We start from the raw sequence: 17,321 nt of genomic DNA on the forward strand, positions 1-17,321 counted from the left end.
AAACAAAAATTAGCTGGGTGTGATGGCGCACACCTGTAGAGACTGAGGCAGGAGAATTGCTTGAACCCGAGAGGCAGAGGTTGCAGTGAGCCGAGATCACGCCACTGCACTCCAGTCTGGCAACAGAGCAAGACTCCGTCTCAAAAAAAAAAAAGAAAAAAATGTATGTACAGGCTGGGCACAGTGGCTCACACCTGTAATCTCAGCACTTTGGGAGGCCAAGGCAGGCAAATCACCTGAGGTCATGAGTTCAATACCAGCTTGGCCAATAAGGTGAAACCCCGTCTCTACTAAAAATACAAAAATTAGCCCAGTGTGGTGGGGCACGCCCGTAGTCCCAGCTACTCGGGAGGCTGAGGCAGGAGAATCACTTGAACCCAGGAGGTGGAGGTTGCAGTGAGCCAAGATTGTGCCGCTGCACTCCAGCCTGGGCGACAGAGCAAGACTACTTCTTACAAAAAAAAAGTATGTACATTGTTTACATCTTTCTCTTCATACTGAGATATGTGTTTGATGAGGGGACTTCGGCCTATCTTGTATTATCTATGCCTAGAACGGTATCTGACACATGGTAGGTACTCAAAGGTTTTTTTAAGTTCTATGACTGAATAAATGCTTGTCTATTTTTGTAAGAGCAAGAAGAGGGTGGAAGGGGCCATTCTAAGCTGCTAGTTTTAGTTACCTCTGGCGAAAAGGATAATTGAGAAGGGAGAGAAGATTGTTAACATTTTCTTTATTCTTCTTTGCTTTTTTTTTTTTTTCAGTTGTTAACAACGAACATGTTAGTTCTATAATGTAAAAAATCTTAGACTGGCCACAGTGGCTCACGTTTGTAATTCCAGTATTTTGGGGGGCCAAGGTGAGTGGATCACATGAGGTCAGGAGTTCAAGACCAGCCTGGCCAACATGGTGAAACCTTGTCTCTACCAAAAATACAAAATATTAGCCAGGTGTGGTGGCGGGCCCTTGTAATCCCAGCTACTTGGGAGGATGAGGCAGGAGAACTGCTTGAACCTGGGAGGCAGAGGTTGCAGGGAGCTGAGATCGAGCCACTGCACTCCAGCCTGGGCCACAGAGTGAGACTCCATCTCAAAAAAAAACGTAAAAAGATAATGTGAAAGGGAGAAAAGGAGTATAAGCTATGAATGCCATCACATGGAAAGAGACACTCAACTATTTGTCACATACACTTCTGGATAGAGAAGAGAAAGGGGCAAGAGCAGATAGAGCTGTTTGGGGGTCAGAGAAGGCTGTAGGTTAGGGGACTGCGTGGGTGTGGGGAATCTTCTTTTCTTTATATTCAGTTATGTTTCTGAGGACTGACTGCTTTATCCATCTAGAAAGATGTACAAATTTAGAATTGCTCCTTTTGGTTTCAATTATGGGTGCATTCACCACTTGGTGTCTGGAACTATTTCCATTTTGTTGATACTAATGAGTAAGCTATAAATGACTGTCTTCATTCACGTGGCTGCTCTGAGTCACGTGGGACTGGTTCTAATGGGTCCATGAGACCAGTGCTCTGTGTTCTCCGTATAGTATACACACCTTTGGCGAAGAGGCTGAAAGCACGTTGCTTTAGTTACTTGGTACTGGAAAAATCGAGGAGCTGTACCAGAACATAGTTTGATGTAAGCTCCTCGATTGCTGCCTTCTTCATAATAATTAGAAGCAGAAAATATAGTCACAACCTGGTTAAAGAAAAAGAGGGTCAGCTTCACGTAAAATTAGTTCTCAAAAAGTCATTCAATAAGGTCAGAAATAGCTCAATTGTTAAAAAGCAAGAATCAAAGAAAGTTCATAAACCCTGCAAATCATCCAAGTCCTATGTGATTTCTATTATTGCATCGGAGGAAAACAAGGCGACTCCCCAGTGTCCCCAGGAGCACTAACTCCTGGCCACTCAGCCAACATCCTCAGCGCATGGCCCTGCAATCCTGGGTACAATTTTAGTGCCAAATCTCAGAATCCTCTTTAATGTCTGATTTTGCGAATTCTTTTTCCAAGGAGATAAATCCCCTATTTTCTTGTAATAGTTGAGCATTCAGAATGAAATTTGTCTGGTATTTCAGTTTTTTTCTTCTGCCTGGAGCAGAGTGATTTAGAAGGTTCAGGGCCCGAGAAAGTCAGTGCTTTAAGGGCAGAGATGCAGTGGCTAGAAGAAGGGACCACGACCATTATCTTGTGAAGGAACTAGCCTTGGGCTGTGGTAGAATATGGGAGGATACTTTTTTTTTTTTTTTTGAGATGGAGTCTCGTTCTCTCACCATGCTGGAATGCAGTGGCACGATCTCAGCTCACTGCAACCTCCACCTCCTGGGTTCAAGCAATTCTCCTGCCTCAGCCTCCCGAGTAGCTGGGACTACAGGTGTGTGCCACCACACCCAGCTAATTTTTGTATTTTTAGTGGAGACAGGGTTTCACCATGTTGGCCAGGATGGTCACTATCTCTTGACCTCATGTCCACCTGCCTTGGCCTCCCAAAGTGCTGGGATTACAGGTGTGAGCCACTGCACCCGGCCGGGAGGACCATATTTGTGGGTGACAGGGAACCTGGCTTAGGCTCTCTTCTGTCCTGATGAGCATGTCACTTTAGACAAGCCACTGCTGTTTTCTATCTATTTTTCTATCTATTTTCTTATTACAAAGAAACCCTAAACAATACTTGCCTTACTCATCTTGCAATGTTAGTATGAGCTGAAAATGAATTAATAGAGGTCAGAAAAACAAAGTGCTGACACAGAGGGAAATGCCATACAACTTGGTATCCATTTTTATTTATTGCTGTTCACCATAGAAAAAGGTGCATTCCAGGCCAGGTGCGGTGGCTCATGCCTATAATCCCAGCACTTTGGGAGGCTGAGGCAGGTGAATCACCTGAGGTCAGGAGTTTGAGACAAGCCTGGCCAACATGAAACCTTGTCTCTACTAAAAATTCAAAAAATAGCTGGACATAGTGGCGGCCGCCTGTAATTCCATCTTCTCGGGAGCATGAGGCAAGAGAATCGCTTGAACCCAGGAGGCAGAGGTTGCAGTGAGCCGAGATCACGCCACTGCACTCCAGCCTGGACAACAGAACGAGACTCTGTCTCAAAAAAAGAAAAAAAAAGAAAGAAAAAGGTGCATCCCAGGACAACTTGGGACAAGAAACCAGCTCCTCAGTCCTCACCTCCTTTAGCCTTTGATCAGACACCACTGAAGGAACACAACACACTCCATTTTAGTGGCTGTAGCTAAACTGACTACAGTGAGCAACTTGCTGGAGGTTGCCTACTGAGGGAGCTGAAGGGAAGTGTGGCTTGTGTTTTGGGCCCTGCACGAGGAACAGGTAAAAAGTGCAAGAGCAAACTGGATTCACTGTTGCCTTTTATGCACTCTGTGAGGAAAAGGACATTCTCAACCCCACTGTGTGGGACAGTTGCCTTACAAGTAGTAAAGAACCAAGCCTTTCTGTGTGTCTACTTAGTGCCATGTATCAGAATTTCTGTTTCTGAGGCCGGGTACGGTGGCTCACGACTGTAATCCCAGCACTTTGGGAAGCCGAGGCAGGTGGATCACCTGAGGTCAGGAGTTCGAGACCAGCCTGGCTAACATGGTGAAACCCTGTCTCTACTAAAAATACAAAAATTAGCTGGGTGTAGTGGCGCACACCTGTAATCCCAGCTACTTGAGTGGCTGAGGCACGAGAATCACTTGAACCCGGGAGGCGGAGGTTGCAGTGAGCTGAGATCACGCCACTGTACTCCAACCTAGGCGACAGAGCAAGACTCCATCTCAAAAAAAGAAAAAAAAAAAAAAAAAAGAATTTCTGTTTCTGGGATTAGGGAAGATCAGGGAAATAAACCAAATATCTTTTAGGACAAGGGACAGTGAGGATCTTTCAAACAACCTAGATATAGCCCGCCTTCTCTGGTTTCCGTTTGGTACTAGAAAAGATATCTTCTCATGGGCTTCTAGGCCAGACATACTCTGTGAAGAAAAGACTGTGCTTAGGGGAAGGATGTTAATGGGAATGTCACTAACAATTTTAGCTTACCTTCCCATCATGACAGATTTCATACCCTTCGGGCTTACATTCATGAGACCTGATGAGCATCTTCAACTGGTATTTATTAAGAATCTTGGAAGTAACATCTGGTCCAAAATAGCAGCCCCCTCCTCGGCCCGTATTTGGAAAACAGCCGTTTTTGCCTCTGGGATCACTCCACAGAATATCAATAATCTTGGAACAACAAACCAGATTTTGCTGTAACTTACAAGTGAGATTATATCTTTCTAGATTCCGACTTGTCAGAAATATTAACCCAAGGTATCCCAAAGACTACTTCTCATTCTTCCTTGAAAATTGTTTCAGGCCTGGCGCAGTGGCTCACGCCTGTGATCCCAGCACTTTCGGTGGCTGAGGTGGGAGGAACTGCTTGAGGCCAGGAGTTTAAGCCCAGCCTGGGCAACATGGTGAGACCTCGTCTCTACAAAAAATACAAAAATTAGCCGGGCATGGTGGTGCATGCCTGTAGTCTCAGCTACTAGGGAGGCTGAGATGGGAGGATCACTTAAGCCTGGGAGGTTGAGGCTGTAGTGAGCCATGATCACTCCACTGCACTCCAGGCTGGGTGACAGATGGAGACCCCGTCTCAAAAAAAATAAAAAGAACATTGTTTCATATTCACCTCCTCCATGAATATCCAATACAGCAATAACAATAACCAAGAATCAGCCCTTATCCTTTTTTTTTTTTTTTTTTTTGGCTTTAAAAATTCCATCACAATTGTTTGACAGTTGTTGAATCTACAAGGTTCTTTTCTCTTAAGAGAACTTCATTGTCACATTCAGGGGAGAAATTAGCTCCCCACAATGCCCACACATTAGGTGTGTCTTAACATGTTCAAAGACATAAGGTAGGTCTCCTGCTGTGGCTCTGGGCCAGGTTTTTGTCCTGTTGAGCACATAGCCTGAGGAAGCCCTTGCTGTTTCCCAACACAAATGTGGAAACCTGTTCATCTGAGGGTGTCTCCTAAAGCATCTCCTTCACCTTTCCCCCTCCATGGTAAGTACAGTCTCAGTTTCAGCAATACATTTAGCAACTGTTTTCCACAACGTGTTCTCCTAAATCCACAAGTGTTGTGTATAACATTTCCTTTGGGGTGCAGGAGAGGCAAATGCAGGTTACATGATGTCCAGGACTAAAGATCCAAATTTTTAAAATCATTTTTCTGCCGGGCACAGTGGCTCTTGCCTGTAATCCCAGCACTTTGGGAGGCTGAGTCAGGAAGGGTGCTTGGGTCCAGGAGTTCAAGACCAGCCTGGGTAAACATGGCAAAACCCCATCTCTACAAAAAATTAAAAAATAAAAATTAGCCAGGTATGGTGGTGCACGAATGTGTTCCCAACTACTTGGGAGGCTGAGGTGAGAGGATTCCTGAGCCCAGGAGGTTGAGGCTGCAGCGAGCCATGTTCATGCCACTGCACTGCAGCCTGGGCAACAGAGCAAGACACCGTCTCAGAATAAAACAAAATAATATTTTTCATGAAGATTGGAGGCTCCCTCTTTGTGGCTTTCATCTATCTGTAATGTTTCTTTTCTTTTTTTTTTTTCTGTGATGGAGTCTTGCTCTGTCGCCTAGGCTGGAGTGCAGTGGCATGATCTCGGCTCACTGCAACCTCCACCTCCTGGGTTCAAGCGGTTCTCCTGCCTCAGCCTCCTGAGTAGCTGAGATTGCAAGGGCCTGCCACAACACCTGGCTAATTTTTGGTATTTTTGGTAGAGACAGGGTTTTGCCATGTTGGCCAGGTTGGTCTCGAACTCCTGACCTCAGGTGATCCACCCACCTTGGCCTCCCAAAGTACTGGGATTACAGGCATGAGCCACTGTACCTGGCCTGTAATGCTTCTTTATTGAAACTTCTATAACAGCTTAAAGAGTAGTGAGAAAAACTCTCTCTGCCATTAAAGCTATACAACCTTGAAAATCCTCCCTGGATCTCACTTTTGAGATCTTTAGAATCAGGCATTTGGACCAGTTGACTTGTAAAGTATCTCAGATTCTAACAGACTGATTCTAACAGTCTCTGTTTTCCACATGTTTCTTCTGAGTGCATGAAAAAGCAGGCATGTGAAGTTGCGCAGTTATTCCAGTGGGTCCAAATCAGGTCTGGAGAACAGGACCAGGAACTGCTAAACATGATTGTACAGCCACTGATAAGTATGGTATGGAAGAGGAGCTAGAAATAAGTGAGGAAAAAGACAGTGAGGTGAAAAGAGCAGAACTGGCAGGAGAGCTACCCTGGAATAAGCACCTGGTCAGAACTAGAGAAAAGAGAAACCCTGTACCAGGCCCACATCAGACACCTGCAGAGTTTTTGATGATTGAAGTGACAGTTAAAACCACCCAAAGAAGAGTCAGCCCAGGGCGCTCCTTTCTCCCCCCTGAATGCCGACATCAGCACAACCGTACTCTATGAATAAATATAATGGAACCCCTTTACTTCGCTGGTGTTTATGACAAAAATAACACTTGCATTTTCGACTGAGTCAAATCTGGCTCTTATACCATGATGTCATGTTTGGGGACATAATTTGACCTGTAATATAATAATGGAGGAAAGAGGGAAATCAAGGAGTTGTGCTTTGTTAGGAGGGGATTAAGCTTTCAATTTCTACATGGGATGCAAATCATTTATAGCCAAAATTACCCCTGGGAAACCTCTTGTTACCCTTAACATATATAGTTGCCCCTCAGTATCCAAGGTGGATTGGTCCTGGGACCACCTCCTACATCCAGGATACTAAAATCTGTGGATGCTCAAGTCCCTTGTATAAAATGGCATAGTATTTGCATATAACCCACACCCATCCTCCTGTCTACAAATGGTCCCTGACTTACAATTTTCAACTTCACAATGGTGCAAAAGCAACAAGCATTCAAGAAGCTCCTTGACATGAGGGAATTATGTCCAGATAAACCCATCATAAGTCAAAGAGTATCTGTACTATAAGTCATCTCTAGATTGCTTATAATACCTAATACAATGTAAGTGCTATGTAAATAGCTGTTATGCCATATTTTAAAATTTATATTGTATTGTTATATTGTTTTTTTTCCAAATATTTTCAATCTGTGATTGGTTGAATCCACAATGCAGAACCCCGTGCATATGGAAGGTTGACTGTATATGGTTGTATGTATACAACTCTACACAATAATATGGATATGTGAATGTTTTATATATATTATATAGATAATATGGAAATATTAATATTTTATATATGTGATAAAGGATATGAAAATAAAATTTTCCAGTATTTTTCTCCTTTATTGCCATATGCAATAATTGAAATTTACATAAATTCAAGGTACATATGATGGGACTCTGTTGAACTAGAATAAGCACTGGCCAAAGAGTTAGCACTTCAAGTAATTACCTAAGTCACCTTGGGCAAATCACTTATCATATTCAGGCCTTAGTCATCATCAATGGAATGAGGAAGATATATCTAACACTCATTTTTCTTTGATTCTAACTCATAAGGGGTAACAATTTTTAAGAACTGAGCTTGTCCTTCAGAATCCATTCCATGAGTTTTGCATTTCTTTTTTCTGTCTAGAAATCATTTCCTTGACTAGGTTTACCCAGATCGTAGTGGTAACGTAAGATTAATTCCAGAACTCACAAACAAAAAAATTGCATAAAAGCCCCTTTGTTGGTGAAACAAATTCCTCAGTAGAAACCATCTCTTTCTTGTCAACAACACATTATCCTCTGAAATGCAGGAGCCTTGGGGTGATCACTGCATGAAAGACTAATTAATTCTTTACAACGTTCTTTCCTGAAAATTTTCAAACAAAAAAATGGGAACGTTTTACTGAATTACAGCTTTTATATGACCTGATCAACAAAAATCTATGTGTGTCAGCCTTTTAAATCTCCTCAATCTAAAATAAATCCTTCAAGAAGCACCTTGCGCATGTCTGCGGCTCTAAGTAATCCAGTCTCCAAAAGTGTGCTTCGAGGGAGAGTTAATAGCTCTGAAAGGTGTATCTAAATGCTTCTCTTCTAAAACATTAATACTACAGATTCACTATTCTTTCATATTTTCCCTTAGTTATACATCCTCCCTTCCAGCTTTTGACCATGTCATTTTAAATTAATTAATTATTTTTTGAGACAGAGTTTTGCTCTTGTCGCCCAGGCTCGAGTGCAATGGCGTGATCTCAGCTCACTGCAACCTCTGCCTCTTGGGTTCAAGCAATTCTCCTGCCTCAGTCTCCCGAGTAGCTGGGATTACAGGTATGTACCACCACGCCCAGCTAGACCATGTCTTTTTTTTTTTTTTTGGAGATGGGGTCTTGCTCTGTCGCCCAGGCTGGAGTGCAGTGGCGTGATCTTGGCTCACTGCAACCCCTGCCTCCCAGGTTCAAGCAATTCTCCTGCCTCAGTCTCCCGAGTAGCTGGGATTACAGGTGTGCGTCACCACGCTCAGCTAATTTTTGTATTTTTAGTAGAGATAGGGTTTCACCATGATGGTCAGGCTGGTCTGGAACTCCTGGCCTTGTGATCCACCTGCCTCGGCTTCCCAAAGTGCTGGGATTACAGGCGTGAGCGACCACGCCTGGCCTAGACCACGTCATTTTAAAAACTATGCTTAGGCTAGACGTGGTGGCTCACCCCTGTAATTCCAGCACTTTGGGAGGCCGCAGTGGGTGGATCAAGAATGAGGTCAGGAGTTCGAGACCAGCATGGCCAACATGGTGAAACCCTGCCTCTACTAAAAATACAAAAATTAGCCGGGTGTGGTGGCAGATGCCTGTAATCCCAGCTACTTTGGAGGCTGAGGCAGGAAAATTGCTTGAACCTGGGAGGCGGAGGCTGCAGTGAGCCGAAATCACATCATTGCACTGCAGCCTAGGCGACAGAGCAAGACTCCGTCTCAAAAAAAAAAAAAAAAAAAAAAAAAAAAGCTATGCTCAGCCCAAACCTTCCAGCCAGGGATCCTAGATTTCTTTAGATGCCTTCCTCCTGCTCCCTATCCACCCTTTAGGCCTCATTGAATAAGGGCTGACTAAAGTAGGTCACATCATTCCTGAGAATGCCTGTCACTCTCATCTATCCCTTCAAAAAAAGAGCATGGACATTCAAGTCAACCTCAGGATCAAATCCTACTCTATCACTCCCTAACTAGCCAAGAGACCTCAATCAAGTCATTTCCCTCTTGGGAGCCACCTCAATGCAGCTGACTACATTATTTAAAATTGCAATTTTTTGGCCGGGCGCGGTGGCTCAAGCCTGTAATCCCAGTACTTTGGGAGGCCGAGGCGGGTGGATCACGAAGTCAGGAGATCGAGACCATCCTGGCTAACATGGTGAAACCCCGTCTCTACTAAAAATACAAAAAACTAGCCGGGCATGGTGGCGGGCGCCTGTAGTCCCAGCTACTCGGAGGCTGAGGCAGGAGAATGGCGTAAACCCGGGAGGCGGAGCTTGCAGTGAGCCGAGATTGTGCCACTGCACTCCAGCCTGGGTGACACAGCGAGACTCCGTCTCAAAAAAAAAAAAAAAAAAAAAAAAATTGCAATTTTTACTGGGCGCCGTGGCTCATGCTTGCAATCCCAGCACTTTCGGAGGCAGAGGAAGAAGGATCACTTGAGCCCAGGAGTTCAAGACCAGCCTGGGCAATATAGTGAGACATTGTTTCTACAAAAAAATCAAAAAATGAGGTGGGAGAATCACTTGAGCCCAGGTGGTCAGGGTTGCAATAAGCCATAATTGCACTACTGCACTCCTACCTGGACTACAGGAGTGAGACCCTGTCTCAAAAAAAAAAAAATTGCGGCCGGGCGCGGTGGCTCAAGCCTGTAATCCCAGCACTTTGGGAGGCCGAGATGGGCGGATCACGAGGTCAGGAGATCGAGACCATCCTGGCTAACACGGTGAAACCCTGTCTCTACTAAAAATACAAAAAACTAGCTGGGCGAGGTGGCGGTGCCTGTAGTCCCAGCTACTCGGGAGGCTGAGGCAGGAGAATGGCGTAAACCCGGGAGGCGGAGCTTGCAGTGAGCTGAGATCCGGCCACTGCACTCCAGCCCGGGCGACAGAGCCAGACTCCGTCTCAAAAAAAAAAAAAAAAAAATTGCAATTTTGTCCCCAAGACCAGTTTTCCTGTTCTCCCTAACTCTGCTCTAGTTTTTATTTTTCCCATAGAACTTATCACTTAAGGCTGGGCGCAGTGGCTCACGCCTGTAATCCCAGCACTTTGGGAGGCCAAGGCAGGTGGATCATGAGGTTGAGACTATCCTGGCTAACACAGTGAAACCCCGTCTCTACTAAAAATACAAAAAAGTTAGCTGGGCGTGGTGGCGGGCGCCTGTAGTCCCAGCTACTTGGGAGGAGAATGGTGTGAACCCGGGAGGCGGAACTTGCAGTGAGCCCAGATTGCGCCACTGCACTCCAGCCTGGGAGATAGAGCAAGACTCCGTCTAAAAATAATAATAAAAAAAGAACTTATCACTTAAGGTATATCATTTATTTATTATTATATTGTTTATCATGTAACTCCTCCCTTTAAAATGTAAGCTCTGCAAGGTAACTGATCTTTATTTAGTCATTGACATTTCCCAGAAGCCTAGAACAGTGTATGACACATAGTAGGTGCTCAATAAATACCTGTTAAATGAATGAATAAAGAGAGGGGAGTCATTCAGGCTATAAATAATTTAAATTATTTTTGAAATCTTTTTGGCCTCTGTCTCCTTGTAAGTCTGTCTTACAGAGTATCATATTCATCTCTGTACAGTGACTTAACTCTGATTAAATATATCCCCACATCTCAGTGAACATAAGGGAAAATTTAAACTATAGCACTCTGCCAAGAATTATGAATTTCCATGACTACAAGATAAAATAAAGAGTATATGATCTTTATACAAAACAGCTCATAGATATTAAGAAATAAAGTAATTGTGAGCTCTGTTTTTATCTGGAAATTTCGGCTCTAGCATAACTTATGTGTGTGTTTATCCACTATGTACCAGGAACTGAGGAAAGAAAATTAGGGGCACAACTGAAATGATTAAACATCAGAAATGAGGTTCTGGCCCATTTTACCCAATGTCAGCTCGGATCATGTGTGTGGGGTCTGCAAGACGCCACATCTCTATTGTTTGGGGAGCGGGAGGTTCTGTTGTGGAATAGCGAGCCCCAGTCTCCTCCCTCCCACTTCTTAAGGCTCTAACTCATCTAGGCTTCCAGAGGCCACAATTTTCTTTGTGTGCAGCTCCCATTTCTTTAACATTCTCTTCTTTATTCACCATAATCCTAGAAGAGCTTGTTCTAACCTTCAGTCTTTGGGATTTGGATGTCAAGGTTTAAGGAGGCATCCCTTCCTACTTGCTATGAGTTGCCTCTCATGCTTACTTGATTTTTAAATATTTTGGACTCGCAGCCAATGATGAATACCATTTCTCCCTCTGTCTCTCTCCCTACCTCTCTCTCTCCTCATCGATTAGGGTATATTTTACACCAGAAATCACATTTTAGTCAACATTTTCAGCAATCAAGGTATAATGGTCCTAAATCAAGAAATAGAGGTTTCTTTTTTTTTTTTGAGACGGAGTCTTGCTCTGCCGCCCAGGCTGGAGTGCAGTGGCCGGATCTCAGCTCACTGCAAGCTCCGCCTCCCGGGTTCACGCCATTCTCCTGCCTCAGCCTCCCGAGTAGTTGGGACTACAGGCGCCCGCCACCGCGCCCGGCTAGTTTTTTGTATTTTTTAGTAGAGACGGGGTTTCACCGTGTTAGCCAGGATGGTCTCGATCTCCTGACCTCGTGATCCACCCGTCTCGGCCTCCCAAAGTGCTGGGATTACAGGCTTGAGCCACTGCGCCCGGCCGGAAATAGAGGTTTCTTTAACAATGACTGAAGGGAAGTAAGAAATTCAACAGTGTTTGGTAATTGTTTGATTATGTTTCCCAGCTACAGATGTAACCAATATCACGTGGGCATGTGTCTTTGTGTACTTGTGACATTGCAAATGCATGTATGTGTGTTTATATCTGAAAACGAAAGCTACTTATTATGGTTATGATTCTATCTACAGGAAGAACACTTTTATCATTAAGCATCAGTCCATTTCCAATAATTTCATTTCAGTTCTTTCAGAACAGGAAACCTGAAGAAAAGTCTACAAAAGACCTTTCTAAGAGGTCATAACATTCCCATCCAAGAAGTTGAAAAACAGTGTTCTGGGGCCGGGCACAGTGGCTCACACCTGTAATCCCAGCACTCTGGGATGCCAAGGCAGGTGGATCACCTGAGGTCAGGAGATCGAGACCAGCCCGACCAATATGGTGAAACTCAGTCTCTACTAAAAATAGAAAAATTAGCCGGCCATGGTGGTGCATGCCTGTAATCCCAGCTACTCCGGAGGCTGAGAGAGGAGAACTGCTTAAACCCAGGAGGCGGAGGTTGCAATGAGCTGAGACTGCGCCACTGCACTCCAGCCTGGGTGACAGAGTGAGACTCCATCTCAAAAAAAAAAAAAACCCAAACAAACAAAACCCAGTGTCCTGTAACATCTTTTCCTATAGTGAGAGACATGGTGTGGCCTAACAGTTAAAAATGAGAAGTGTAGAGTCCAACAAATTTGGAATCAAATCTAGACCCATCATTTAGAAAATTATTCAACTTATGTGAGCTTCAGTGTCTTCTTTCGGGAAACAGGAATAATATTATCTACATCATCAGGTTGCTTTAAAGACTTAATGACATAATACACATAGCTGTTGTTCTTAAGAACTCATCCCTGCCATATGGGGTAAAAACTGACAAGAAAGCAGTTAAAATGTAGGACTGGAAATTTAGAAAAACGCCAAATTTCACCAAGACAAATGAATAAGAGTACTCAGGAGTGATCAATACATTCTTGTTGAATGGATGAATGAATGAAGGGAATATTTATAGATCTTACTCCATGCCAGAAGCTGCCAGAGACTCTAGACAGGCAGCTCCGGATATGCACGCTGTCACAAAGATGAGTACACGGCTTATTGCCTTTACATCCATGTTTATAGACATACTAAGTACAGGTCTCAAAATGACAACATAATGACAGGAATGGCAGTGTTAGGGGCTTGGCAGACCCCCCCCCCCCAGTGAAACAACCATTTAACTTGTGAACATCTTTTTCTTTAAGACAGGGTCCCGCTCTGTCGCCCAGGCTGGAGTGCAGTGGCATGATCTCAGCTCACTGCAGCCTCCACCTCCCAGGTTCGAGCAGCCATGCTCCTGCTTCAGCCTCCCGAGTAGCTGGGACTACAGGCATGCACCACCACGCCCGGCTAATTTTTGTACTTTTTAGAGATGGGGTTTTGCCAAGTTGCCGAGGCTGGTCTCCAACTCCTGGGCTCAAGCAATCCGCCCACCTCAGCCTCCCAAAGTGCTGGGATTATAGGCGTGAGCCACCACGCCCAGCGGAAAATCACTTAAAAAAAAAAATTAAACCAGTTGAAGCCACTGGAAATTGTCCTAATGGCATGCAGCATACGGAGAAACATTTAAGAAAACTTCCTAAATTTTGATACCAACAGAGAGAGTGTGTGGCATTTGAGCCATGAGCTACTCTAACTGCCTTCACTGATCAGCATGAAGGATGCTCTACTTCAAGTGGACGCATCCAAGGCGGGGCTCCTTCTGCCCCAAGCTCTCAGCAGAGGGCTATGGTTTTGTCCCAGAAGCAGCAAGCTGATGGGCATCCCTCATTCCCCCCAGCTCTGCATTACAGAAGCTGGGTTCCAGGCAAGCACAGCAGAGAGGACTGGGGTTCACTTCCCCCACTCATTGGGCAGATGCCCTATCCTAGGCATGGCAGCTTGCAGGTGCTAGACCCCAACTGCCCCCACACTTGCTCAATCATAAGGAAGAGGTGCTATGCCAGGAAGGGCAAGCCAAGAAGACCAGGGGCTATCATCCCTGCCTACTACCCTGCTTGTGGAACAGGGCTGTCACTGGAGGAAAAGTGGGTCACTGTCCCTGCTCCCAGCTGCAGTGTGATGGCACAGTGGTTTGGCCCAGGGGGAGAGGCAGGTCAAGAACAGAGCACTGCCACTCTGCCTAAGGGGACTGGCCTTATTTGGCACAGAGTGCAAGGAAGTTCATGCCTAAAGGCACTGTTGAAAGCAATGGAGATGTTGGGAATAAGCATTTACAAGGAGGATGGTAGTGCCGAGATACTAGTAGCAACAGTACACCAGCTAGAAGAAATTTAACAGACTGAATCGGGGAAACAGACAGATGAGAAAGGAGCCTTTGTGGAGGTCGGAGTAAGCCTCAAACATGGTTAAAGCCCTGCCCCTGCGAAGGGGTCCAGCTTTAATCCACAGAGTGTAGAACACTCTGTGGGCCAGGGCATTGTTAAACACAATAGAGCAATCAGCTAGCAATTAGTGAAGGCTAACAGCTGGGACTGCTTCAAATAGAGGCAGATGGGTACGAAGCTTAAAGGAGAGATCAGGGAAAGAGACAAAGAGAGCCCAATTAAAACCACAGTAGCCCGGGTGGTCGGAGAAACTGTATGCATGCCCAAGGCAGCACTCTGTGAAGAGTGACATCAGAGGCTGCACACTGAAGGCGAATAGACTTCACTAAACTAGTCCAGACAAGTCACTCAACAAACAAACAAAAAAGCAAATAACAACAAGCCCCAGAGGGGCATGGGAATAACTACCTAGGGTTACTACAATGTAAGATTACACGACATGCGAAGAGGGCGGGGCAGGGGTAGGGGGTGGGGGGTGAGGGGGCAGAGTGGGGAAGCAGGCAATAAAAACTGCTTTTGAAGGGACTAGACGTTGACTTAGCAGACAAAGATTTCAAAGCAACTATTATAAATATGTTCAAAGAGACATATATAAAACACTCCACCCAATAAGAGTGAAATATATAGTCTTCTAAAGTGCACATGGAGCATTCTCCAGGATAAACCATATGCTAGGCCACAAAAAAAGCCTCAACAAATTTTAAAAGGATTTACCAAAAAAAGAAAAAAAGTTTTAAAGGAATTTAAATCAGGCAAAGCATGTATTCTCTGACCACAATCAAATTAAATTTTAAATCAATAAATGAAAGAAATATGGGGAATTCATAAATATGTGGAAATTAAACAACACACTACCAAATAACAGATAAGTTAATCACAAGGATATTTAGACAATACTATTGAAAACAAAAGCACAACATAGCAAAACTATTTTTTTTAAGTCAGCAGCAATTGTTTAATAACATAGCAAACTTAAGGGATGGAGCTAAAGCAGTACTTAAAGGAAGATTTGTATCTTTATTAAAAAATAAAAAGGATCTCAAATCAATGATATTACCTTCTAAGGAAACTAAAAAAAGAAGAGCAAACTAAACCTAAAACAAGCAGAAGGAAGGAAATGATAAAGATTATGAGGCAGGAAAATAGGGTCTGGAGGCAGGGAACATAAGGCCAATTCACACTTCAGCTATGACAGGAAATATCCTTTCCGTAGGGTTTATGCTGTAAATGACTCTGTAACTTTACTTCAAACTCTTCATTTACATAGGGTGTACTCCTAGTAACCAATGGAATCCTCTAGGGGGTATTGAAACTCCCAAAAATTCTATAACAGGGCCTTTCAGCCCCTATGCTCAGGCCACTCCCACACTCCCACACATGAAAGTGGAGTGTACTTTCATTTCAATAAAACCCTTCATTCCCTCCTTGCCTTGTTTGTGTGTTTTGTCCAATTCATTGTTCAAGACGCCAAGAACCTGGACACCCTCCACTGTTAATAATTAGTGCAGAAATAAATGAAATAGATAATAGACAACAATAGAGAAAAATCAATAAAACTAAAAGTTGGTTCTTCAAAAAGATCAATAACATTGACAAACCTTAGTGAGACTGAGAAACCAAGAAAAAACAGAGGAGACTCAAATTACTAATATCAGGAATGAAAGAGGGAATATTACTACCAAACTTTCAAGAGAAAAAAAAATTATAAAGGAGTACTACAAACAACTTTAGGTCAACAAATTAGATAAAGTAGATGAAATGAATTTCATGAAATGAATTTGTTTCAGGAAATGAAACAAATTCCAAGAAAGACACAACTACCAAAACACAAACTACTCAAGAAGAAACAAAACATTTGAATACAACTATAGCAAGGAAAAACATTGAAATTAGTAATTTTAAAACTTCCTACAAAGAAAAGCCCAGGCCCAGATGGCTTCAATGATGGATTCTATCAAACATTTGAAGAATTAAAATCAATCCTTCACAGACTCTTCTAAAACATAGAAGAGGAGACAATACTTTCTAATTCCTCTTATGAGGCCAAACTTATACCAAAACCAGACAAAGATATCACAAGAAAAGAAAACCATAGACCAATAGCTCTTATGAATATAAATGCAAAAATCCTCAAAAAATACTACCAAATGGAAGCCAGCAACATAGAAGGTGGATTATACATCATGACTAAGTGGGATTTATCCCAGGAATGTCAGGTTGGTTCAACATCTCTGAAATCAATTAATATAATGTACCATATTAATAGAATAAAGGGAAAGAACACATCATTTTAATGTATTCAGAAAAAGCACTTGACAAAATCCAACACTCTTTCACAATAAAAACCCTCAATAAACTAAGCATAGAAAGAAACTTCCTCAATGTAATAAAAGGCCACTACAAACAAATACACAGCTAATATCATACTTGATGAAAGACTGAATGCTTTCCCCAGTATCATGAACAAGACAAAGATATCTACTCTCTTCACTTTTATTCAACAGTGTACTGGAGGTTCTAGACAAGGCAATTAAGCAAAAAGAAAAAAAAGGAAAAGAAAAGGCAGACAGATTGGAAAGGAAGAAGTAAAATTATTCACAGATAACATAATCTTGTATGTGGAAAATCTCAAAAAATCCACTAAAAACCATTAGAACTAATACGTTTATCAAAGTTCACAACACAATGTCAGTATATAAAAGTCAGTTGTATTTCTATACACTAGCAATGAACAATCCAAAATGTAATTAAGAAAACAATTCTATTTACAATAGCATCAAAAACACCTAGGAATAAATTTAACAAAACAAGAGCAAGACGTGTATATGTGTATACATTGTTGAAATTAAAGATCTAAATAAATGGAAAGACATCTCAAAACAGCCATAATACCCAAATTGACCTATGGATTCAAGGCAACCCTACCAATATCCCAGCTGCTTTTTGGTAGATATTGACAAACTAATCCTAAAATTCATATGGAAATTCAAGGGACCCAGAATAGCCAAAACAAT

General features: G+C 43.1%; 1 protein-coding gene across 7 annotated transcripts in view; it reads right to left on the reverse strand.

Moving 5' to 3' along the window:
* Nucleotides 1-17,321, reverse strand: part of LOC105478190 (protein phosphatase with EF-hand domain 1) — a 148,353-nt gene that overhangs the window by 19,039 nt on the left and 111,993 nt on the right. For all 7 annotated transcript variants that reach the window (XM_011735269.3, XM_011735267.3, XM_011735265.3 and 4 more), the window contains 2 exons: nucleotides 4,037-4,222; nucleotides 1,549-1,691 (listed from right to left, as the gene is read on the reverse strand). In XM_011735269.3, coding sequence (XP_011733571.1) covers nucleotides 1,549-1,691; nucleotides 4,037-4,222 — 329 coding nt within the window. The remainder of the gene's footprint in view (nucleotides 1-1,548; nucleotides 1,692-4,036; nucleotides 4,223-17,321) is intronic.

The sequence above is a fragment of the Macaca nemestrina genome, chromosome X (assembly GCF_043159975.1).
Source record: "Macaca nemestrina isolate mMacNem1 chromosome X, mMacNem.hap1, whole genome shotgun sequence".
Classification (NCBI taxonomy): domain Eukaryota; kingdom Metazoa; phylum Chordata; class Mammalia; order Primates; family Cercopithecidae; genus Macaca; species Macaca nemestrina.